The sequence below is a fragment of the Nematostella vectensis genome, chromosome 8 (assembly GCF_932526225.1).
Source record: "Nematostella vectensis chromosome 8, jaNemVect1.1, whole genome shotgun sequence".
Classification (NCBI taxonomy): domain Eukaryota; kingdom Metazoa; phylum Cnidaria; class Anthozoa; order Actiniaria; family Edwardsiidae; genus Nematostella; species Nematostella vectensis.
The window spans coordinates 14,809,073-14,835,068 of record NC_064041.1 but is presented as its reverse complement, the minus strand read 5'-3'; the positions used below and the strand labels follow the sequence as shown (position 1 = coordinate 14,835,068).

Below are 25,996 nucleotides of genomic sequence, written 5' to 3'. Positions count from 1 at the left end.
CGAATCCCCCGTATTAGGGTATGTTCCAATGATGACGTCCGTGAAAGCTATTTTTAGAACAAGCAGTTATTTTAAGATAGGCCTCTGATTGGTCAGCGCTCACGCTTCCTAGCAACATGAGTCTTACGCGCGATAACATCTTAAGCGATGTGAACCGGCAAAGGCTGTTATGGTAATCTTTTTGACCGAAAACACCTTCCTTTTTTAGGAACGCTGTGAAAATGATTTTCCAGATAGTACGCTGGATTCAATCAACCGTTTCTCGGACATTAAAGACATTAAAATGCATAAAGTGCGTGATTTTAGGCGTGGGGAACAATTTCCCAGTAAACGTTTTCACAGCTGATTCGCAATGTAAAACAACTATTAATCAGAAATCTGTGTTTACAACACACAATTCTCTTCCAATTCCCTTTTAATGAAAAGATACATCCAGAACTTAATACCATTATATTCACACCGATATTGTGGTTATTAAGACAGGTAATTCACAAATAAAAGATTTCAAGTCTTTATAATGAGGTAAATCTTATTCCAGTAACAAGGGTTTCTTGAGTGACATGATTTCTGAACATTTGCGTGAAGAATTGAAGCTCATTCATCTAAAAATGTTGTAAATCAAAGAAAAATAAAGGCCTCCTTGTATTAAAATACATAACTTAGACTCTGAGAATGCCTAGGTATTCTATCTCACCGAATTGCATAGAAAAATAACTTTTTAGGAGTCCCACGATGCGTCTTAAATGAACTCCAAATTCACCGTCTCCCCGTTCAATTATTTATATATCATTTAGATAACTGAACATTAGAAAACTTAACAGATACAAAGACACCACCCTATGAGTAGCATTGTGATCATGAGCCTTGAAGAGCAGCTAAAAGGATAACAACAGGTAGCGAACGAAGAAAGAAGTGCAGACGAGGGAAATTTTTTTTTGTGAAATTGTACTAGCTCGTGGTGCCCATAACCAAATATGGCGCGACGAACCATATATGGATGCTATGATTGACAAGCTCGCGAAATCTAAAAATAGCTTTCATGGACTACATCATAGGCCACGGGGATTCGTTCTTTTATATCATGGTCCCTTGACATAGCATAGTAAAAAAAGCAGTAGTTTCAAATAAAACGCACGAGAATTTTAAGAAAGCTCATTGAGCTGTTAGTAGCCCAAGATTATCAAAATTCTTCAGCAAAATATTTGAACAATGCTGTTTATGTACCGAAAATCCCTACATCATTTAAAACCCCATTTCCGCCAAAAACGCAAACAACGATATACCGCAGAAAAGCAAATACGTACAGCAGAGCACTTATAATTATTTTCACACAAGGCGAAACAACACAGAGTAAACAATGTATTTAAAGCTTAGATTTTGCCCTAGGGAATGATACAAAAATAAACTTAACTGAAATTTAACTCAACTTTGACTACTAGATACTTCTCGAGTATTAATATTAATATATTAAATGAAATGAAGATTTATTAGCAAAGAACACGTATTTGTCAAGACGGTATTTAAATTTATTTAAATTAAACAACTATTTGATTTATTCAGTTACGTCTAGCCCTGATCCGTTGACCTGCTTCTTGCGCGAAGCTAGAGGTGCAGGATCACGCGCTCCCCCCCCCCCCCCCTCATAGATATAACAGCAAATCTATGACAGCACCCCTCCCCTCCCCTCATAGATAAAACAGCAAATCTATGACAGCACCCCTCCCCTCTCCTCATAGATAAAACAGCAAATCTAAAAAATTATCCTTTTTTCATAAGCATCTATGACTGCACCCCTCCCCTCCCTTCATAGATAAAACAGCAAATCTAACAACCCCCCACTCTACACCACACACAGAAATAGATGAAATCATGACATTCTCATAGGTATAAAAGTATATATTTACAGGATGGAAGAATGCGCAGTAATAAAAATCATAATAAAAAATATATAATATTTGATATCTTTCAACAAGAAATGACCCCTGAAACAGCCCTAGCCACATGTCTGACAAAGATATGTTAAGATTTAATGAAATTGTAAATTAAAGACAATGTTACCACTCTAGATGTTTTTAATGTCAATTAAAGAAGCAATATATCATTATTGAACAATATCTTCTTTGCATATAGAGTTTTGAGGTACACACGTACCTTTTTTATTTAGTCATCTAATGTATATATAGTAACTGAGTACGGTAAGGGGTTGAGCTGGACTTTTTTGATGATTACGGCACATTGTATTGCTTGATTTTATTATCCCAAAATCGCGAAAATAAAGTGATCTGTTTTTTACGAAAATAGGAAAATCGCTAAATTTTAGTGTAATAAGGTAGTGACGTTGTCCCTATGTGAAGAAGATTCTAATCTAACGCCATGCCTAGGGGTAGCATAAATGACAACCGAATGCCACCCAATCAGATGATTGCCAAATTTGATGTTATTTCAAGATACGGTTAGACAGTTGATGGCCCCCCTGAAGGGTGAAGAGATCTCTATTGTTGTCTATCTTTCCAGTTTATAAACTTGCAGCTGTCCTTTGTCAATATGTCTATTTCGTCTACCACTATTTGTCTTTACGTTTAGGATGGCGGGTCAAAATTTTCCATAAAGCTTCGCGAAATCTTCTACTATGTAGCCAGTACATTATGGGATTAAGAAGCGGGCTGATGAACTGGATGTAATAAACAATGTACAGCTCGACATCGCCTATTTTCCAGAATAGTGTGGACAGTAGGGAAACGACAGAGAAGGGCAGAAAGCAAATATTGTGGAATAAAATAACAAATGCAAGAAGTTTAACGACCTTTTGCTGTACCTTTAGAGCAAACTGTTGCGATTTGGGGATAACTTTCGTATTTCGGTGTTTAAGGGTGTAACAAATTTGATACAATGTGTACCACATCACTAAGGAGGGAAGAGTATAGCAAGTTAAAAAATGAACGAGCCCATCTACGATAGCCAGCGTGTTTTCGTTCCGCTTTACGTTAAAGTATGCGGATTCGGACTCAGAAAACATTACAAATGATGGGATATTAAATGAACACCCGAGAATCCACAACGTTGGAATAATGACCTTAAGTTTCTTTGATGTGGACGATCCATGTAGTTTAAAAGGTTTGACAATCGCTGTATATCGCTCGCACGATAACGCAGTCACAGTAAAAATGGACACTTCAATGAAAGGATAGCTTGCAACTTTCAAGGCTCCGAAATAAATGCGGAGAAAATGATAAAGGAACACCTTAACGAGTTCAAGCAACCCAAGAGCCATGTCGGAAATGGCTAAGTTCACCAGCAAGAAATTGCAGAAGTTATGTAGCGACTTGGTCTTGATAATAGTCAAACAGACCAGCGTGTTGCCGATGAGGTTAGGTAAAACGAGAACGAGAGTCAGGGCAAACCAGTACGCCCCATGCACGTACACTTGATCTTCTTCACTCGTGATATTTTGACTTCTCATCTTAGTACTGGAAGCACTGATTCACCAAATCATTTACAGCGATGCAAGGATCTACTGGGTCTACTTCTAGTTATCTTCAAGTAGCAGAACACTGAAGAGCAAGAAAACTCCCTTGAATACGTTGGGTCAATCAAATCAGTCGTGGATGGAGACGTCGCCTTGACGTGTCGCAGGCTCAAGTTGAATACAAGTATTGATTTGCTGCCTAATAGCACAGTAGTCGAAGCACAGATAATAAAGTTAAAGAATAAAAAATATCCTTCTTGAGTTCTCTTTCCCGGGTAAATTTCGAGTGTCTGCAGGATAAGAGCAGATGGTTTTCGCACAGATGTCCTTCAAAAGAGATGATCAAAATTATAATCAAAGAAAGAAGACGTGTCTGTTTGCACTTTACACAGAGTCAGTGACAATCAGCCTGTTCTTAGGAGGAAGCGTAGTACGCTCTATAGAGACTAAAATTTTGAATATTTGCGAGGCAGGCAAAATGTCATTAATACCGTCGTGAGAAGAATACACCGGTGTTTGTCGACTTTACGTGGAAATGGCGTCGATGTTTGGTGGTTTTCTAATGAGAAAAAACCTCGGGTTGATTGTGTAGTTAAAATATTTAAAAACAAGTCAGTTCCGATTTGCACCAATCGCTATTGAGAATAGCTTAGTCCCTCCCACAGGACGAAATGTTGAAGGGAGGAGCTGTTCCACGCTTGATAAAGGCCTGGGTGAGAAGAGAAAGTAGTTTTGAGTGAAGATAACAAATGTCAGCAGAAATAAAATGTTTGGACATAGAATATTGGTGCCGTAACAGCTCTTTTCGTTCGTAGTGACAGTTTCTAGCCGATATGATTATCTCAAAAGTAAACCAATGAAGAAACAAGAGTGCATTAGCTCGTCTATTGATTGGATCTATGCCTCAACTGAAGAACTTTTTTTGCGATAATCTTAGTTCAGGATATATCGACGATCTTCACTGACACGACCCGAGCCAGCAGGGCGAACCTCAACAAAAAACAAGAATTAAGTCGTTGAGATAAGAATTAACTGTCTAGTTTGTAGATACTCTTCAATCGTATCACATTCATACGGTTAGCGAATAAGCCAATACAGAACAAGTTAGGATGTCTTCATTGAGGTATGGTCTGCATCGAGTTTAGTGTCAACTTGAATGAATCGTGAGGGCAATACGCAGCGTAGAGCAAAGAGCTAATAAGAGCCGAGAATGAGCAACTTTTTGCTTCGTTGTACTCTTGTCGACAACACCGGTAACACTTCGCTGAAACTGAAGAACCGTTTATGGCACGGCATTTAAATAGCAGATGCACCACTCAGGAGAAGAGGCGCCTTGGTGTTTGTGTTATATCCTAGGTCGAATAACTGAAGAGCTAGATTGTAGCTAATACAAATTGCAGCAATCGGTATCGGCAAGTTAAAAAGGAAAAGAGTACGAGTAAGGATGTATGGTCAGTCGTTTAACCACACTTATCGTTAATACATTTAGCGAGGAATGTGCGGAGAAAGGTGTGTGATCGAACGCATTAATTATGTTTCAAATGGCCCTGGGCAGAAATAAAACTTGTACACGTAAATTACTAAAACATCGGTATTTTGTCCTTAATTGGCAAATGCTTACAGAGTCAACATAAATCAACTTAAAGAGTTATACTTCATTTTGAAAGCATATAATGTATAGCATCCTGCCTCTTAACAAACAAATGAATAGCATCGAACTTATTCCATAATCCTGACATTGCTTATCATTACGACTTGTCATTACATTTCTGCTGACAGCTTTGGGTTATTAATTTCACGACTTTCTATGTCACCTAAAGTGATAAAAGTCATTCAAAAGCGAAAATTACCGTAAGCTCAAAAGGACACATTAAACTGAGTTTTCATAATTATAATTCCATTTTTACCGGCTTTGTTCCATCCATTATCATATGAAGAATCTACAAACAGATGGTTGGAGGCCACAACATTTGATCAAACATAGGGTGCGAATTTATATGATTCGCATCCATATTTTTTTTTTCACTTAAGACTCGGTCTGTGGTTTTTCCACGGTATTTGAATGGCTTTCACCTATTTGTTATGATTTTTTCGGAAGAAAAACAACACTGTTCACATGGCCAAGTGTCAAATCGTCTTCATCGTTACGTAATATCTCCGGAACAATGGTCCTGCCGAGCTCTTTTTATTCTCACTGCACGCATGGCCAGTCAAGTGTCAAATTGTATACATCGTTACGTAACATCTCACGAACAATGGTCCTGCCGAGTTTTTTTCCTTTTTCACGCTGTGGGTATTTTCCTTTCAGTACGTGGACTATTTAAAGACACTGCAGTATTGGTTTAGGGAGGTCAAATTGGAAGAGCCTAAGGGGACACATTGATCTTTTAGCGTTGTAAAATTAGAATGCTTTTTTAGAGATTCCAACACCGCAGCTTCGTGTGTTATTCGAGGACACATTAGCCTACGTAGCAAGCCCAAAGGGTTGGGAAAGAAAAGAGAAGGAAACAAGGGGCGCGCACGGGCGAGTCGCTCAATCCTCTCCTCCAGGAGCGAGCGGTCTATTCCTTAGTTTCCCAAGCCCTTGGCGATTGCTACGCAGGCTGAGGACACATTGATATTTTAGCGTAGTAAACCTCTGTGAACCATTTGAAGAAACACTGATCATTCAGAGAAGTCAAATTCCATTCAAAAGAGACTCCAACAATGGAGGTTTTTAGGTTTCATTTTACTGGTGATATAGTACACATACGGTATAGATATGCTATTCACCCAACTGTAAACATAAGTATGGACGATTGAAGCCCGAAGGGGTGATCACATGCTTATCTGTTCTTCTAGAACTAACAACTTTCATATAACAACAATTTTAATTAAAACGGACAGTAATTGCAATTTTCGAAATTGCTTATGCCCGAAATAATTGATAACTATTCTTTATCAATGCACAAATACAAACAAACCTGAAATCAGAACGAAAGGGGAAAAACACAATTATGCTAAAGGTGGTGAAATTCCATGGTATAACTTAGGAAGAAAAATGACGAGCCGTAGAAGCATCCAGGTGATGTGCGTAGGTGAGATGGAAACAGGAAAATAATAAACACAAGGTAGCTGTTTTTCGCCTGTCTGAATATATTGATTTCGCTAATAATTCGAGCATTAGCATTTCGTCGGATTCAATGGCTTCCTTTTAATGTAACAAGACGACGACAAAAACTGTCAAATCTCAATGATAATGTAATTAAAAGTTGATTACGTAACATACGTATGGAACAGCGATATAGAATAAATATTGGATAGATGAATGTGATATGAAAGTGTACTACACGAAAATATCAACAGCCAAAATAAGCATAGCTGCATATGGATATCTAAACCTAGTGAGGTGTTTATCATCTACCTGACATAGGAACTAGATGCGCTGAAAATTTCTTTTTGCTGTTCACCAAAAACCGCTTAAGTCTAAAATTGGAGCATGGATATCTTTGATCGAGGATGATTTAGAAATTCCTCTTTCCAATCTTCAATTCAATCTAAATAATTTTCGGCTGACAATCACTATTAAGGGCGTTATTCATACGGATATGGTTCAAAGCATATACTTATGGTACCACCCACTGAATGATCATAAAATGAATCGAACACCGATCTATATCATCTAACAAATAAAAAAGTAAAAACAATCGCTTTATTTAAACAGTCAGAACCCTCGTATGCTCAATTAACCATACGAGGGTTATTTGATGTATCAAAGTGTTTACACTTTTGAAAAAACCTTGGTTATATGATGTATGAAGAACATAATTGATTTATAAAAGCAAGAGACCATGTTAAAACTTGAGGCGTCAAAACGCGAACATTTACTTACCGGTCTCGTTTAATGAGACATCTGTTACTTTCAGGAAAACCTATTAGAATGAATCAATTAAAGAATATTAAAATTGATATCCAATGAAAATTTCTAATTTCTACGAATACATTATTTATCATAGCCAGGATCAAATTGATAAAATCGTTATTTTCATCATCATAATCGTCGTCGTCATCATCATCACCATCATCATCGTCATCCACCCTCACCACCACTACCACTACCACCATCATCATCATCATCGTCGTCGTCGTCGTCGTCGTCGTCATCATCATCGTCGTCACCGTCGTCGTCGTCATCATCATCATAATCATCAACATCAGCGACATCTCTATTGTTCAACCATCACCATCGCCATCATCATCGCCATAGCCATCGACATCGTCACCACCATCATCACCATAATCATCATTAGTATTACCACCATCAGCATCATAAACATCTCTATTGTCCAACCATCACTATCGTCCTCATCACCATTATCGCCATCACCATCGCTTACTTCCTCGAGGAGAGTATGAGTAATGCCGTAGCTATCAATTCCCAGCACATCTATATTCTGCTCCAAGTCAGCAAAGAGCTTTTTGAATGCTCCCCTCTTGATCGAGTTATCGGGGAGTATAAAAGTGAACTCCTGGTTTGTTTTGTGCTTTAGTTGAGCGGACGAGATGTGGGAGGTGATGAAACTGGTTAATTTCTCCTCCTGCGTGGGCAGATCACCAGGAAATAGTGCATCTGAAACAAAATAGCAGAGATTTCCTTGGTGAAAATTAACTTTCAATAAAACTATCTTAAGTTAATGAAAGTTTTTTTTAGTATTTTTCGAATTCCTAGGGTTTATTCCAGCCGACGAAAATCACGTTCGGATTCACGAACTTTATGGATAATATTTTTTGGGGTTTCTATTTTAGCTCTTCTGCCTTGCAAACCCCGAAATTAATAAAGCACAAGGCTCGTAAAAATGGCTAAAAAAGCTGAGAACATTCACCTGTGAGAGTTCCACTGGTCCTCGGCGAAACAAAACCGCTTCTTCTGTCCGCCTCTGTCTCAGTACTTGATACCTCCACGCGACTCTCATTGGCAAGAGAGTCCAGAGGGGAATCCATGCTTATCCTACTACTGCCAACATTACATTCAGTACTAATGCTTCCAATGGAACCTTGTCGGGCCCCAGTGGACCCCGGTGGGCAGCTGGCCCCAGTATACCCCTGTTGGGAGTTCACGCTCCTCCTGCTTGCCTCCAAGTTACTACTGGTACTTCTCCTAAAGCTCCCAATAGACCCATGAGGGGAGGAAATGCTCTTTTTCACAAGCGTGAGGTTGTAGCCCTCGCCGAAGCGTCGTTTTAGGTAGAGAGGGGAGCCAACACATCGGAGCTTGCCGCTTGAGATGATGGCGATGCGATCACCGAGGATGTCGGCTTCTTCCATGAAGTGTGTGGAGAGGAGAATGGTTCGGCCTGAAATCACGGAAATTGAAGCAGTCTAAGGTCCCGTGCGAACAGCGCCAGCTCCGGATAGTATTGAGCTTGCTAAGCCTCAATGAGTTGACCCCAAGACAATGGAAATTTTAGCTAGCTATTTCCCAGCACCTCTTAACATTGGTAGTTCAGCATTTTATTGTAGACGGAGGTGAAAGCTAGTTTAAGCTATCGGATAATTGACTTAGCGATGTAATATACCTTTCTTGTACTTGATGAGGAGATCCCATATTGCTCTGCGGGCGTACGGGTCTACTCCTGCAGTGGGCTCATCTAAGATCACCGTTCTGGAGCCTGCCACGAATGCCATGGCAACAGACAGCTTCCTTTTCATGCCACCACTCAGGGTCTCCACCGCACAGTTTCGCTTGTTTGGCAGACCAATGTCCTCAACCAACCTACAAGTGCAAACATACACCACCGCGTTATCAGTCTCGCAAACTGCTGATTTGTCACCTGAAAGAATACTGGCACGTGAACCATCCCCCTCATTGATGACTGTATTATAGGCAGGAATAGCACCAGTTTACCTAGGGAGGGCCGACGGATACCAAAACCGACAACAGACAAAAGAATCTATTAGAATCCGCGCTGTCTTACTGGCAATCCGCTCTAAATTATTAGTCACATCTTAAAAGAAACTTACAATAGACACACTGCTTTCACAATTTTGAAATATATTTTGGGTTTTCATAAAAAATCATCGGAGATTGTTACGTAATCCACTGGAAGTAAACTCGTAAAATTAAATAATAATCAATAAGTAATTATTAATATAATATTGTAATATAAATATAAAATAATATAAAATCTTACTGGTTCATTTCTGTCTTCACAGCATGCGCCGCCATCCCCTTCATACGAGCGTAGAACCAGAGATGCTCGTCCACGGTCAGCCTGAAAACCCAGCAACAGACTAAACCACACCGCCATTTTACTTTGCTTATAAGGGAAAATCTCACTCTCCTATAAGTGAATAATTTTACTCTCCTTACAAGGGAATAACGTTACACCGCTTATAATGGTATAATGTTGCTCTCAATGTAAGTGAATAACTTTACTCTTTTTATAAGGGAATAAAGTGACACCCCTTATAAGTGAAAATTTTTATTCTCCCTATAAGGAAATAACGTTAAATTCCTTATAAGGGGTAACGGTGCTCCTTATAAGGGAGTATTTCTTATATAAGCGAATTAATGACACTCTCCTTATAAGGGGAAAAACGTCGTCACCATCTACCTTATATGGGCTGATGAGCACTCACCCATCGAATAGCACATTGTGTTGCGGACACATGCCCAGATTATGCCGGATCTTGTCCATGTCAAATCGTATGTCGTGTCCATAGATGTAGCCCGTCCCAGCTGTGGGCGGGAAGAGTCCGGTGAGGATGGACATAGTGGTGGTTTTACCAGCGCCATTATGACCAAGGAAGGACATGATTTGGCCTTCGTACAGATTGAGATTTAGCCCATCCACAGCCTTGGTTCCAGATTTGTAGACCTTCAACAAAAACAGTCAGGATTCACTTAGCCTTTACACGCTGTGCGCAGTGCCTTTACACGCTATGCGCAGTAACAGAAAGTGTTCGATTTATCAAATATATTAATATTATCTATGATGTATTGGATTCGTAATGTAGGCATCACTGGAAAATAAAGAGAAACACTTTGTGCACTTGCTACATAATCAAAACATCATCTAGGGAAGCCAAGAAACCTCTCAAGAAATTACGTTTACAAAGATTATGCACTGAAACTGCCACCTGTGATCCCGGGGTCCCTGTGGTCCCGGGAAAGAGTGGGGTTAACATGGTGGTTAAGAGCACTCTCGAACGTGAATCTGCCCCGAGTGGTGGTGAAATTTTACAGTTCTTGACTGTAAGACTTGTTCCCACCTTGTTTTCTTAACTTTTATGTAGTTGTACGACCAAGGGGTAGAGTGCTTTAGTCAAACTATAACAATCGCAATTTATGGACAAGCTGAGACGTATCAAATTGTGTTTGCATGAAGTATTCGCCAACGACCACATACCTTTTGCAAATTATCTATTGTGACTCCCAGGGGTAAATGTACGGGCTCCCTCTCGTACGCGAGAAGTCCAGGGGTCTGGGGCGAGTCTTCCATCTCGTCTGACGTCATCATTCGGTAGTTTTTCTTCCTCAGATTTGGACACGCGTTTGTATTGTGTCCGAACCAATAGGTCGGTTGAATAGGAAAGTACCACGGTCTAGGAAGACCATAAGATCCCGGATGTACGGCCTCGATGTACCAGACCAGGATGACGTAGAGAAAAGTGTCGAAGACCAGGAAGTAAAGGACCTTGAGGAGGTTGAAGTCGTCTCCACGGATCTACCAGCAAAAAACGAATGTCGAATGTTGTGAATTGCTTTGTAAAACTCTTGTAGCTATTAGTAGGTAGGTCATTCATATATGGTTCTCTATAAGGCCTCTAACCCCAACATCAATCTTAAACCCCTATAGTGAGCCATATATGAAGGATATACGTAGACGACATTCCTAGTCTTCATGAAACAGCTTCTTTAAAGAGAAAAAAAGCAAAAGAGGTTTGCTGTGTCCAAACTGCTGATTTGCCTACCACAAATTCCACCATCAATAGCAAGCTCGTATAATTTATATTTTTCTTTCTTTTTAATGAACTTAAAATTAGTTTCGTAAGCTCGAGCCAGTGTGAAATAATAACGGCAAAACTCCGTAGTACAGTATATACCAGACATTACGGAGCACCATCCTCGAAACGGAATTACGTCGCACCAGTGTCACGTGATCAAGCCTTGACACATTAGTACCAGGCCTTACCGGGCTCTTCCCGATGTTGGACCACTGTACGCCCTCGCCTTGCTCCTCGTAAAGCGCGAAATACCGTGCGCCAAGGCCAAACGCCGAGGTGGAAAGCAAACTGATGGCCATCTTCTCCGAGCTCTCGATCGTAGCGTGAGCCGCTCCTTCGCGGATGGACACGAAGACGAAAGGCATGTAGGTCAGGAAGTAGATGATACCGCCACACGCCGCCGCGAGCTTGGCCTTGGAGAAGAAGGCGCTTATCAGGAAGCAGAAGACGATCGTTACGATGGCGAACAGCATCAGAGAGAGCCATATGATCAGGGGGTCACTGAATGCGAGTACTTTGCCATACTGTGGGGAAAGACAGGAGTGTTAAGTAAAATGATGCGAGTACTTTGCCATACTGTGGGGAAAGACAGAAGTGTTAAGTAAAATAATGCGAGTACTTTGCCATACTGTGGGGAAAGACAGAAGTGTTAAGTAAAATAATGCGAGGACTTTGCCATACTGTGGGAAAGACAGGAGTGTTAAGTAAAATAATGCGAGGACTTTGGGATACTGTGGGGAAAGACAGAAGTGTTAAGTAAAATAATGCGAGGACTTTGCCATACTGTGGGGAAAGACAGGAGTGTTAAGTAAAATCATGCGAGTACTTTGCCATACTGTGGGAAAAGACAGGAGTGTTAAGTAAAATAATGCGAGGACTTTGGGATACTGTGGGGAAAGACAGAAGTGTTAAGTAAAATAATGCGAGGACTTTGCCATACTGTGGGAAAAGACAGGAGTGTTAAGTAAAATAATGCGAGGACTTTGCCATACTGTGGAGAAAGACAGGAGTGTTAAGTAAAATAATGCGAGGACTTTGCCATACTGTGGGAAAAGACAGGAGTGTTAAGTAAAATAATGCGAGGACTTTGCCATACTGTGGAGAAAGACAGGAGTGTTAAGTAAAATAATGCGAGGACTTTGCCATACTGTGGGGAAAGACAGGAGTGTTAAGTAAAATAATGCGAGGACTTTGCCATACTGTGGGGAAAGACAGAAGTGTTAAGTAAAATAATGCGAGGACTTTGCCATACTGTGGGGAAAGACAGGAGTGTTAAGTAAAATAATGCGAGGACTTTGCCATACTGTGGGAAAAGACAGGAGTGTTAAGTAAAATAATGCGAGGACTTTGCCATACTGTGGGGAAAGACAGGAGTGTTAAGTAAAATAATGCGAGGACTTTGCCATACTGTGGGAAAAGACAGGAGTGTTAAGTAAAATAATGCGAGGACTTTGCCATACTGTGGGGAAAGACAGGAGTGTTAAGTAAAATAATGCGAGGACTTTGCCATACTGTGGGAAAAGACAGGAGTGTTAAGTAAAATAATGCGAGGACTTTGCCATACTGTGGGAAAAGACAGGAGTGTTAAGTAAAATAATGCGAGGACTTTGCCATACTGTGGGGAAAGACAGAAGTGTTAAGTAAAATAATGCGAGGACTTTGGGATACTGTGGGGAAAGACAGGAGTGTTAAGTAAATGAATGCGAGGACTTTGCCATACTGTGGGGAAAGAAAGAAGAGAGGGCAAATGAATGTGATTACTTTTCAATACTGTGGGGAAAAACAGAAGGAAAATTATTCTTTCTATTGTAAACACAGATTGACTACGATTGTGGCGTTATTAACGGTACCTCTCATCGAAAAGGGATAAAACTGAACACAAGCATTAATCAACAACTAAGTGTAACCGCACAGAACGGATGGTTGAAAACATAGAACAAAAAAGATCGTGGTTATCCCATTTATGATATCTTTTAGGGGCAGTGAGATTTTTTATGTGGGATATGTAGAACGCTATAGTTATAACAAATAGAGGCAATGCTCCCAGAAAGCTTTGATACGCCGAAATCAGTTAATTTAAACGCAATAATTATTATGAGTCCGCGGACCTCGACACCCCCCAAAAAAAACAATTTAATGAAATTTTAAATATCCAGGTATATTAAATTACCTTGGTTCTTTTAGATAAATACAACTCCTTACATCGAGCGGATGGTATTCATAGATTAAAAATAAGTACTTTTAGGTTTCGGAACAGGCTGCACCTTTATTCAAACCTAGAAATTGCATAAATACTTAACGGTTTACCATTTTCTATTTATTACACTTGGGCGTAAAAATCAGGAAGATATTCTGTTACGTTCCACATTTTTTTTTTATATATATATTTTATCATAGAAAAAGCGTGCGAGTGCCACTTTAACATGTATTGGGGGACGTAAAAGAACCGCAGGGGACGCGGTCTCCATCTTTAGTGACAGAGCTTACATACTAACAAACACTCGTGATTGTAGAGTAGAGCAGTCCGGATCTAAAGTCAGTCATATGTGAAGCGCCTGTGGTCATTTTCGCAATGATAGGTTGAGCTATATAAATACTACACATTTAATCTCTCAAATTCATTTGTAAAGTTTGCACGGCTCGACTAGGGCTTCTCAATCTAAAAACTTCAATGATAATTTGCACAAGATATATTGATATGACTTTAAACAGCGCAGAGTCACAGCAGTATCCGCAAAGTTTAATATGAAACTCGTTAGATCTTATAATATTAAATCACATTTAATAAAATTATTATAATAGGTTTGGGATGAGCTACATCTTATTTTTGGAAATAAAGTATCAAACTTTTTTTTACATAGTTATTTCGAGATTTATGCACATTTGTGGCTTGCAATATAAAATGACAACAAAAACCAAGGCGTGGCTGCTAGGGGCTCTTTATGGATCTTAGCCAACGAGGAAAGATTTCTCTTTTAGGTCCCGTCTCCTCCAGGCCTCACTATCCTGACTTGACTGGAAGGACTTTATATCAGGACTTTAACCTTGACTGTTCACTCACTATGCTGACTTGACTGGAAGGACTTTATATCAGGACTTTAACATCGACTGTTCACTCAAACTTGCGCTTGGTTATTTCGAATCACGAAAGCTTCCATACGAAGTTCAATGTTAGTTTCTTGGGCCCTACGTGGCTTACATCCACCAAAGATCACTAACAACTCCTTCCTAAACTCTGGCATTCGCAAAAAGTACACTACAAAATTTAACATCGAGTTTAAATAGAGAACGTAGGTATAATAATTGTCTATGGCTTTGCTTTCTGACCAAAAATTTAACAAGATACAAACTGCAGCGGGGATGAAACAGGTATATGAAACAAAAATCACGATCAACAGAGACTTGGCAAGTTTGATGTTTGATTCGGTTTTTCTATTGTTGCGTGCCGCTGTTCTTGACTTGGCTTTTACCCAAATCACAAGATAACACACGATTATCACTAAAAGTGCAACAAGACCTATAGCCATCCTTATTGTTTCAAAATGTCTTTCATAGGTTTGGGGAAGAGGATTGACGTGCAAAAGAAGAGATGTCATCCATGGTACCGCAATCAATATGGTATAATGGCATCTTGTCAGTTGGCGATGCTTGAATGGTGATGCTACGGCGTACGTTCTCTCTACTGCGATGGCAGATAACGAAAACAATGAGCAAAGGAGGGAAATTGAGTGAAAGGGTCCGAGTATCTTAGACAGATCAATGTCTATGCTTCTATTGTACAGGTATTGAGAACTGGTCGAGAGCAATGTTACTCCAACTAAAAGGTCAGCCATGGTTAAGTTTACGAGAAGGTAACTCGATTTTTTGAGGCGAAAAGTCTTCCTTGTGAACACGATAAGTGCAAAAGCGTTGGTAATGATGATCAGAATTGACTGGACAATTTCGACGTATCGTCGTCCCACAGAAAACGCGGAAAAAGAGGTATTATTGGACATGCTTTCTTCTTTGAATCATTCAGTCCTGGATTTGTGAGAGCATCTGTTTCAATCTAAACAAAATCAAGTATATACAGAATGACTGCAGTAAATAATTGATTATTGAAGTGAATAAACAAACAGAAAATGATCAATATAATTTTAAGCCTAATTTCAAGAGACGTCGTGTTGTTTGCTTTATCTTTTAATTAAAATTCTAACAATGTCAGCTATTTCTCAATATGTAATATACTAAACATAATGGATTTTCGAAGTACGGTGAGTCCAAAGTCTTAATAAAACTGAAGAATGAGAGTGACGCGGTCGCTACGAGGCTAGTTACAATCATGACCCTTAAAAATCCTTAGGTATAGCACGGGGGAGTGGCCAAAGCAATTCGTCCCCATAAGAAATAGCAAATTGGGTGTTACTGAAGCAATTTTTAAATCTATATGATAGCACTACTTTAAAGAAAGTCGATCACCTCAAATGTTATTGTTTATCATTGAAAATACAGCGGTTTATTCGCAAGGAAACTAGGAAAATAAGAAAATAAAGGAAAATATCGAAAGAAGTCTGATATGTTATTAACGATATTTGATTGAAAATATCTTGGTTACTCGCTTGAATTAGCCGATGGATATGGATGCTTATTGTGACCCACCATTGAGATTTTTTCAGACAAAAAGTCTTTCTTGTAAACACGACAACGGCAAGCGAGTTGGCAAATATGATAAGGATCGACTCAATTGTCTGGACATTGAGCTAATAGTTTGCTCTATGGGAAATTTGAGAATTGATAAATTTCCATCCATGGTTTCTGCTAGAGACATCGCCGAGGGTTCACGCGTGTATGGCTTTCCCCCTCTTAGAATGGTCTGTCCAAGATCGACAGTCTCGTACAACTAACCTTAAGGCACTAAAGCGGCTGTACATAACAAATTTGTAGGTGATATAAAATCGAATATTTAATCTAATGAAAGGTGCGTTGTTTGTTTAGGTTTGACGATCTCAGATGAATTGAAATTAGAGGTTTATTAAAGCAAGAGACCATGATATAAGAGAACGAATCCCCGTGGCCCACGAAGTCGTTCATGAAAGCTATTTTTAGATTGTGCGAGCTTGTCAATCATAGCATCCATACATGGTTTGTCGCGCCATATTTGGTTATGGGCACCACGAGCTAGTACAATTTCACAGCAATTTTTTTCCCTCTGCACTTTTTTACTTCTTTCGCTACCCGTTTTTATCCTTTTAGCTGCTCTTCAAGGCTCATTATCACAATGCTACTCATGGGGTGGTGTCCTGTTATCTGTTAAGTTATCTAATCTTCAGTTACCTAAATGTTATATAAATAATTGAACGGGAAGACGTCGGGGAGACGGTGAATTTGGAGTTCATTCAAGATGCATCGTGCAGACTCCTAAAAAGTTATTTTTCTCTGCAATTCGGTGAGATAGAATACCTAGGCATTCTCAGAGTCTATGTTATGTATTTTAATACAAGAAGGCCTTTATTTTTCTTTGATTTATTACATTTTTAGATGAATGAACTTGTCACTGGGATAAGATTTACTTCATTATAAAGACTTGAAACCTTTCATTTGTAATATCGGTGTGAATATAATGGTATTAAGTTCGGGATGTATCTTTTTTCATTAAAAGGGAATTGGAAGAGAATTGTGTTTTGTAAACACAGATTTATGATTCATTGTTGTGTTATAATTTGCGAATCAGCAGTGAAAATTGTTTACTGGGGAAGTTGATCTCAGAGCCTAAAATCACGCACTTTATGCATTTTAATGTCCCAGAAACAGTTGATTGGCTCCAGCGTACTCTATAGAAGATCATTTTTCTCAGCGTTCAAAAAAAAAAAGGAAGGTATTTTCGGTCAAAAAGATTTCCAAAACATCCTTTGTCGGATCACATTGCTCAAGATGTGATCGCGCGTAAGACTCATGTTGCTAGGAAACATGAGAGCTAACCAATCAGAGACGTATCTAAAAATAACTGCTTGTTCTAAAAATAGTTTTCACGGACGTCATCATTGGAACATACCATAATACGGGGGATTCGTTCTCTTACATCATGGTCCCTTGATATCATTGTTTGTTGAAACCAGGAGACTAATAACCAAATAACAGGCATATAACGAATAACGTATTGATTGAATCAACATTTCTAATGACACCCGCAAGTATTGAAAGATTTAATTTATATCAACAATAGCTCTACAGTTTGAATTAATAGTGGCCCGGTTTAAGTAAATAAAGGATGAAATAAGTTTGATTGACTTTACATCAGTCTTCCTGAAAACCAATGTTCTGCCATTCTGGCAGCATTTAGGAAGAAAATAAACCATTTGCATTGTTTTTTGCAGTTCTTCTGGAGAATTTGGTCAGCCAAAGCCAATTTCTAAGATACTGCATGATTATTTTTCAATTTTATCGTAAAAATTACAAAGGAAACAAATGAAAAGGCTTACTGGCAATCTTGCGATTTTCCAAAACATTTTTTAAACCGCCTCATTACCTACCTGTGCATGTTGATAATAGTTTGATTTAATATATTTTATAATTTGATTTAAATTTAGTTCATTTATTGCAAGGTAGTGCTTAGCATGGAACTCCAAGTCCCGTTGCACCTGCCCTTTTGAATTAACCTTTCTGTTTTGTATAATTTTGCATTAGTATTGTCTCGGAATGTATTGTAGTAACTATTGTTGTTGACTCGATAAATTTAAAAAAAAAACTTACATTCAGAATGACTGCCAGAAATAAACACAAAAAGGAATAAAATCAATCTATCAATCATTACCCTCAAAATGACCGCCAGAAACAAAAAAAAACTAAGAAAATCAATCAATCATTACCTTAAAAATGACTGCCATAAATAAACAAAAAATCAATTAATCAATCAATCAATCAATCAATCATCCAATCACTACCTTCAGAATGACTGTCAGCAACATGACAGTGATTGACATGACAGAGACACTAGTGATGAACCAAGCCACCCAGTGGACCACATTACTGAGTCCCATCATCTTCATGACTTCCTTGAGCCGCTGCTCCTTCTCGTAGACGATGGACCGAACCACAATGGCCACCGTGTAAATCCACGAGACCGTCAGGCATAGCGGCATCATGTGCTGGATAACCAGCATAAACCTAGAATCAAAGTTTCTTTATTCAATCAATATAACAGACAAAAAGGCCTGAAAAGCCGTGCAACTTATCGAGGCTCTTGACAAATAAAGATTTAGAATTACGGTTGGATTATTTTTAGTTGAAACAACGAGCAACGCTTAAAATTTTACGAGATACGATTAGATAATGAGATAGATTAATAGAGTTCTCTAAATGGGCTGACAACATTTACGAATACCATCTTGTGGAAATAGACCACCTTTTATTGTAAACTAAACTCCCCATATCCAATCGCATTAAACAATATCATAAAACTGAGGAGAATTGATATTTTCGTCAGCTCACCTGTCCTTGGAGTAGCATGGATAGGGCATTTCGTGAAGGTAGACCGCCGGTTTAATCACCTCCCTCATGGCGTGTAAGTTCACCACAGCTCTCTCAATCTTGTCCTGAAGCCACACGAAACCGAGGTCGTAATAGCTTTGACCCCAAGACTGGGGCCCAGGCCTCCAATAGCTGTCACGGATGCGGTCAGTGGCTGGCGTGAAGTAGGTAGCGTTCATTCGTATCTTGTAGGTCACGTGGACAGGTAAGGTCTTGTTTGGCTCTATGTTGGTGAAGACGATTCCTAAGAGAAAAGAAAAAGTCCCTCATGAGTCGTGTGACTAAAAGACTACAGACAAGCAGTAGAAAAAAAATATGTGGTTGACCTAGGCGTGGTGGGAAAACGCAAATAAATCAACAAAAATAGGTTGAAATGACATGTTTTACGCCTCTGTGTAATTTCGCTGACGTTTAATACAGAGAGTGCATGGTAAGCTTTATAATAATCGATTTTAAACTGATTAGCATTTAAAACATTGAAAACAGGAAACAAAACAAGATTGCCGTTACGCAGGTCTTATAAACGGATAAGATCCTTTATCCTTTATCCTTTATGAAGTCCCCCATGTCAAAATGAAACAATCTTTGAAGACGCCTAGACCTATCAATAGGGGAGAGGACGAGTACAGTAAGGAGAAGCTAAATTTTTGATCTTTTGAAAGCAATTTGACGTCACGTACCTGCAACTATCTTAGAGGAATCGTCGCCCCGAACTCCACTGGTATTAAAGGCGTATCTAACTAACGACTCCTCGTCTTTAAATCCTACAAATATATCAAGCTTGAAGGCCTTGGTTTGCTCTATCCATATCTTGAGCACAGCATCTATCCTATCCAGCTGCTCAATGATAGGATTGACGCCCCCGTTCTTCTTGGTCAGCAGAGAGTGGATGTTTTTGAAGTACGGAGCATGCGTAGTAGGGTCTTTTTCTGAGATTCCAGATATTAGCTCCCAGTAGCTGTCGGGATAGGCCCGGATGTAATTCGACACCAAACCGAGGTAGAATTGGGTCTCGTTTTGGAGGAGGGCGCGGCGAATTTGAGATGATGTGTTGAGCCAGTCGTGGGCGAGGTCTTGGAGATACTCAATGTCTGAAAACGTCCTATTCGCCTTTGAAAAAAGTCGTTACTGTATTAGTAATTTGGTCAACCTGCAAATTTGTAGAAGTCTTTTGAGTTTAAACAAGAATAGCAGTGGTAGATTTCAGGGCATATCCAACAAAAATAACAAAATATAAAACATATAAAACAGGAAATAGATAAAGAGCATAAATTATAATTATATATTACAGCGGCATTATCACCAGTTTACTTTCGGAGGGCCGACGGAAAGAATCTTATTCGAATCCGAAATATTTAACAGGCCATCCGCTCTAAATTAGCAGTCACATCCTCAAAGAAGCTTCCAATAGACACACTGCTTTTACAATTTTGAATCTTTTTTCGCGTTTTCCGTTAAAAATCCTCGGAGATTGTTACGTAATCGACCGGAAGTAAACTGGTGACAGTGCGGCTTTATCAACTTACATCTTTGATGACGTCATCAGCAGCTGTATTATTAGGCGCGTAAAGAATCTTGGGATTATGGGTCAGTAAGTAAAACATCAGCCTAAGCGCCCGCGTTTGGCAGGATTTTGTCAGACAGCGGTAATCAAACATGTGCTTCACGACGCGGTCCGGCTGTTCGTCGGGGTCCGAGCCGCAGAGGACTGGGCCTAAGTTCTTCCACATGCCCTGTATGTACGCCTTGTTACGAGCGCTTTTTGTCATGTTGTCCAGGCCTTCGGCGAATGACATGTTCAGCTTTAATAGAGACGCCATGTGCTGGCCCTTCTGGACCAACTGTACAAAAGTAGACATGCTTCTTATCTGAAAGTGTAAATAAAAACCTCTTGGCTAACGTACGACATACCTCGTACCTGGAAAGGGTTAAAGAACCCTTCAACACGCTTTGCAGGCCCGTACCCAAGGGGGGGGGGGGTGCAGAGGGTACGAACGCACCCTCCCCCCCACAACGGCCAAAGGTCCACATTTGTTTCTCAATAGACTCGCTATTATATGTAGACAAAACTACAAAGCATCAGCTAGATCACTCTGGTATGTAGCCCAATCCGACAATAATCGTCCGGTGGAGATACTGCAAAGGCATGGCCATTTTTATCAGAGAACTCCCTTCCCCCCCTCCCCCCCCCGGAAATATTAGGTCATCTTTTTCGGATTACGCCCCCCCCCCCCCCCCCCCCAAGAAAAATTCTGGATACGGGCCTGTTTGTAACTAAAAAGGGTAAAAGAAACTTATTGGGAAACGTACGACATGCTTCGTACATGAAAAGCGTAGAAGTAACTTTTTGGAAAACATTCAACATGTTTCGTGAAGAAAGTAACAGGATCTCAAAGGAACACGTTCAACATGATTCGTATCTGAAATGGGTAAAAAAAACCCTACTGGAAAACGTACGACATGCCTCTTATTTAAAAAGGGGTTAGAGTAACTTTTTGGAAAACGTTCGACAAGTTTCGTGAAGAAAGTAAAATGACCTCAAAGGAACACGTTCAACAACGTACGACATGCCTTTTATCAGGGCTTCTGGAATTATGCGCTTGTGCGGAAGCGCGTAATTTGGCTTTTTTCCGCGTAATCCGTGTAATCCACAAATTTCCGCGTAATCCCGCGTAATTTGGCTAAATTTTGAAAGACAAAACATTTAATTGCACGGCTGATGTGTTCTTTTAGAGTTCTTACCTATATTTCTCGTAAAAAAAGAGAGATATTCTTCGTAAGAATGCGATATTTCGAACTGAATTTCAAAAACAAATAAAATGACTAGGCGTTCTTTGGTAAACCGCGAAGGTCTATGACTAATAATAAAATACCTTTTTTAATTGGCTGGTGGGTAGGAGCCAATTAAAACTTGCCTAAGATATTTTCACGCAAAAAAAAAAATAAGTTATTTCGTGCTTTTCTTTGGTACAAAATGTAGTTTGGGCGTAACAGTTGATATTTCGTGTAATTTAGCGCGTAATTCAGTAAAGAACCCCGCAAAATTTTGATTTTTAAAGAAAAATGTATTGCAACATCCCGCGTAATTTAGCGCGTAGTGATTGATGTTCCGCGTAATTTAGCGCGTAATTTAGCAAAGAATCCCGCGTAATTTTATTTTATTTTTCGCGTTATTCCAGAAGCCCTGTTTTATGTATGAAAAGGGTAAAAGTAACTTATTGGAAAACGTTCAACTCATAGGAACACCTTCAACACGCCTCGTATTGGGAAAACGTACAATACACTCAAGCGTGGCGAGCAAAGCCGACTGCTTTCTCTTGAAATATTGGCGCTTTTCTACGCGGCTAAAAAAACATCTCATAGCGAAAGGCAGCGCAATTCAACAGAATGAGCGAACAGCAAAACTTTCATTTACCGAATAATTTTACTTAGTTTTCTCAAACAATGCCGAATGTTCCTTTTTCCAACAATTTCAAGGCGTTAAGCTAAAAGCGGTTCCTTGACTTTTCTAACGAACTTTGCTATTATTATAATTTCTCCGGTGCCCAACAGCAAGAATGTTAGCCACTTATTTATCAAGTGCAGATCTACTTACGTCCACTTTGAGACGCTGAAAGGAGGTGTTAAACCTTGCAAGATCTTCATTGGTGATGTTTAACTGAAAAATAAACTCCGATCAATACTTCAAAATCTCTCATTTTTTTATCTATGAGCCATACCCGCAGTTAGCAATAGCTTCATGGGTAACGTATGAATGGCCGAATTCTGGTATCTGAAAGTCGCGTAATGTTTACGGGAACAAGACGGTTACAGCTTCAGAAGCCTGGATTTGTTTTATTTTTATTAATAGTCTATTTATTCCATAGCCATTTTCTCTTAGGTAGCTCGTCCTACTACCTCGTATTGGCACTTAATTTTCCTTAATTACAGCCGAACCTCCCCCCCCCCCCCCGGCTACGGCCACGGGCACGGGTCTGACCTTACAGTGGCAGCGTAGTGGTCCCATAAGTTGGGGAGCGACAGTTGGGGGAGGGGTGGATAGTGGTTTCACGGGGAGGGGTGGGTGGTGGTTTCAGGGGGGAGGGGTGGGTGGCGGTTTCAAATTCTTAAACGCTATTTATGAGGGGAATAACCTAGGTTTTTTATGAACTGGATTTTAAACTGTTCAACGATTTTGGTGTCGGTTGCTTATGTAGCGCTTGAAACCCGTTGGAAAAAACGTTCATATCTAAAGAAACATCCACTCAGAATAGTGGGGGGCGCTGCTCCTAGAATTTTAGGGGTACTGGCGGCCCCCTGCCCCTGGCCTTCTGCCGTCCTTGGCCTCATTTGAAATAGATTGTGATACTATGACATTCATCATTACAAAATACTGACCTGCCTGGCTAGTGCATCTGTCTTCGTGTGAGTTACTATGAACCCTACTAGAGCTTGTCTCTGGTCAGGCGTGAGATTACAGAGAGAATTCAAAAGAGCGTCCTGGAAAAGATAAACAAACAGTTGTAAGAGCAAGCAGAAAAAAGGTAAATATTAAAGGTAAGAATTTCTTGTGTAACCATGAACTCACACTGTCTACACACAAAAACTGCAAAGGAAACCTCAATTACCTTCTTAGTGTTATTCGAGTGAAAAATCAGGATACTCAGCTCGTCTTTTTTACAACTTGAGCCCGTTGTTGACCTTTGTTGATATTGTTTCTGTAAGGTAAATAAGAAAAAAAAAGTCGTTAAAATTGTTAATAAATGAAATGAAAAATACCCGTTTAAATATAGTTTCTGTAGGAGTAAAAAAAATACTTTGTTGCAATATAGTTTCTGTAAGGAATAACAATACCGATTACTTAGCCAAAACCAAATTCCAGAAATCAATTGTTATTCCATCTTTCCGTCTGTCTAATTCTATGACTGTGCACCCCACCCCACCCCCCCCCCCACCCGCAGCCAATCCAAATAACTGTTTATAGTACCTGAGGATTTTGTAGTTTTGGCAGGAGACCGAGTGATGTGTTTTGTGAGTGTACAGCAAGAACCAACATCTCTAACAGACCAGTGCCTGTTCTACTTAGTCTTTTCTCCTTCTCCAATAATGGTAATAAGCCATTTCTTACTGGAAACAGATTGGGAGACGCAGGGAACTGGTCTTGTTGGTAAAGGATTCTTGCAAGCTGTACAATAAATTCAAAAATAGTGTCCCCTGTCATATGATAATTCAAACTTAAGCAGAACCAAACACAAACTCCATTTAACACACAAATGGCGGATCTAGCGGGGGGGGGGGGGGCTGTGGGGTGAATCTAGGGACTATGGGGGATGCAAAGGTCTCGCAAAAGTATAATTTCTCTCCCCCCCCCCCTTCCCAACTGGATCCTCACTACAATCTCAACAAGAGATAGTCTCAAAAGAAGTTGAACAAAATGGTTCTACAAACTTCAAGACAACTTCTTTATTGATGTTGTTGAGGCTACAAGTCCAAAGGGAGCGATCTTGCTGTATTCATTTTGTATTTCTTCTTATGGCCAGTTTAAGCCGGTTGACGGATCTATGGTAAAGAATACTGACCTCAGTTCCATTAATTAAACTGTTCATTAAAGTAGAAGCTAGCTGGTCTGGGACAGATAGATTCGTAAGCAGCTCTTGAAATTCATCAGGGTCAGTAATAACATCTTGAAGACTAAAATCTGGACGACAAAAATGTGAAACACATAAATAAAAAGATGTTTTTGAATATGAAAACATTAGTACTTTGTTGGTCACAACACAATGGGAATAAAAAACATCATATGCAAGAGTGGATGTATTGTTACTCCCTGCTGATTGCAAAATTACGTGCTTGTGCGGAAGCGCGTAATTTGGCTTTTTCCGCGTAATCCACAAATTTCCGCGTAATCCTGCGTAATTTGGCTAAATTTTGAAAGACAAAACATTTAATTTCACAGCTGATGTGTTCTTTTAGGGTTCTTACCTCTATTTCTTGTAAAAAGAGAGATATTCTTCGTAAGAGTGCGACATTTTGAACTGAATTTCAAAAACAAATAAAATGACTAGGCGTTCTTTGCTAAACCGCGACGGCCTAGGACTAATAATAAAATACCTTTTTTAATTGGCTGGTGGCTAGGAGCCAATGAAAACTTGCCTAAGATATTTTCTCGCAAAAACAATACCTTTTCAAGTTATTTCGTGCTTTCCTTCGGTACAAAATGTATTTTGGGCGTAACAGTTGATATTCCGTGTAATGTAGCGCCTAATTCAGTAAAAAAAAATCCCACAAAATTTTAATTTTTAAAGAAAAATGTATTGCAAAATCCCGCATAATTTAGCGCGTAATGATTGATTTTCCGCGTAATTTAGCGCGTAATTTAGCAAAGATTCCCCCTTAATTTGGAGTTTTTTTTCGGCGTAATTCCTGAAGCCCTGTCTAATTAAGCATTTAGCATAAAGGGTGTCACACATATTTAGCCAAAAAAACTCTTCTATGTTTCTTCAAGAAAGAACATTCTATCCAAACCAAAACATGTGGATCAGATTAGAGAGACATAGAAAGACTCTATAGAAGGACTCCATTCTTAGTTTTTATTTTAAATACATTTTGCAGTCTTTTTCCTCCATCCACAACCCCCCTAGTCTGCTTAGCACCATACCTGTCAACTCTCCTGCATTAGGCGGGAGTCTCAAGATTTTGGACCCCTTCTCCCGCTCTCCTGCGTTAAGCACCAAATCTCCCGCTTTTTAGCTATTTTTAACGATTCCGAAAAATTATTCTAAAGGAAATCATCATTTTGCCTATTTTCTATTTAAACATTTGAAACAATAATTCTCTTGTGTAGCGCAATTTATATAACACCCTCGTTATATCTATAAATGGATTTGTTTGCAATAGCTTTCTATACGGTAAACGCCTGCAAGGTTAACCCACCCCTCCCCCCAAAAACGAATATCCCCCACCCCTACCCCCCAAAAATTCTCAAGCCTTGAGGTTTTCGTAAGTTGACAGGTATGTAGCAGCCGCGTGCGTGACACTAAGAGAAGCTGCTAAGCCCCC

The 25,996-nt window shown here is 39.5% G+C and overlaps 1 protein-coding gene across 2 annotated transcripts in view; it reads right to left on the bottom strand.

Moving 5' to 3' along the window:
- Positions 1 to 25,996, bottom strand: part of LOC5510491 (ATP-binding cassette sub-family A member 2) — a 67,237-nt gene that overhangs the window by 38,171 nt on the left and 3,070 nt on the right. The window contains exons 1-18 of one of the 2 annotated variants that reach the window (XM_048730951.1): positions 24,920 to 24,973; positions 24,517 to 24,635; positions 23,925 to 24,122; positions 23,566 to 23,655; positions 23,336 to 23,437; positions 22,554 to 22,616; positions 20,485 to 20,826; positions 19,639 to 20,068; positions 18,920 to 19,202; positions 18,373 to 18,595; positions 11,641 to 11,976; positions 10,855 to 11,172; positions 10,085 to 10,323; positions 9,637 to 9,717; positions 9,022 to 9,218; positions 8,329 to 8,799; positions 7,843 to 8,075; positions 7,338 to 7,377 (exon numbers count right to left, since the gene is read on the bottom strand). In XM_048730951.1, coding sequence (XP_048586908.1) covers positions 7,338 to 7,377; positions 7,843 to 8,075; positions 8,329 to 8,799; positions 9,022 to 9,218; positions 9,637 to 9,717; positions 10,085 to 10,323; positions 10,855 to 11,172; positions 11,641 to 11,976; positions 18,373 to 18,595; positions 18,920 to 19,202; positions 19,639 to 20,068; positions 20,485 to 20,826; positions 22,554 to 22,616; positions 23,336 to 23,437; positions 23,566 to 23,655; positions 23,925 to 24,122; positions 24,517 to 24,543 — 3,673 coding nt within the window. In that variant the 5' untranslated portion in view covers positions 24,544 to 24,635; positions 24,920 to 24,973. Of the gene's footprint in view, positions 1 to 7,337; positions 7,378 to 7,842; positions 8,076 to 8,328; positions 8,800 to 9,021; positions 9,219 to 9,636; positions 9,718 to 10,084; positions 10,324 to 10,854; positions 11,173 to 11,640; positions 11,977 to 18,372; positions 18,596 to 18,919; positions 19,203 to 19,638; positions 20,069 to 20,484; positions 20,827 to 22,553; positions 22,617 to 23,335; positions 23,438 to 23,565; positions 23,656 to 23,924; positions 24,123 to 24,516; positions 24,636 to 24,919; positions 24,974 to 25,996 lie in introns of those variants that run through there. The other variant, XM_048730950.1, reaches the window with a different exon arrangement.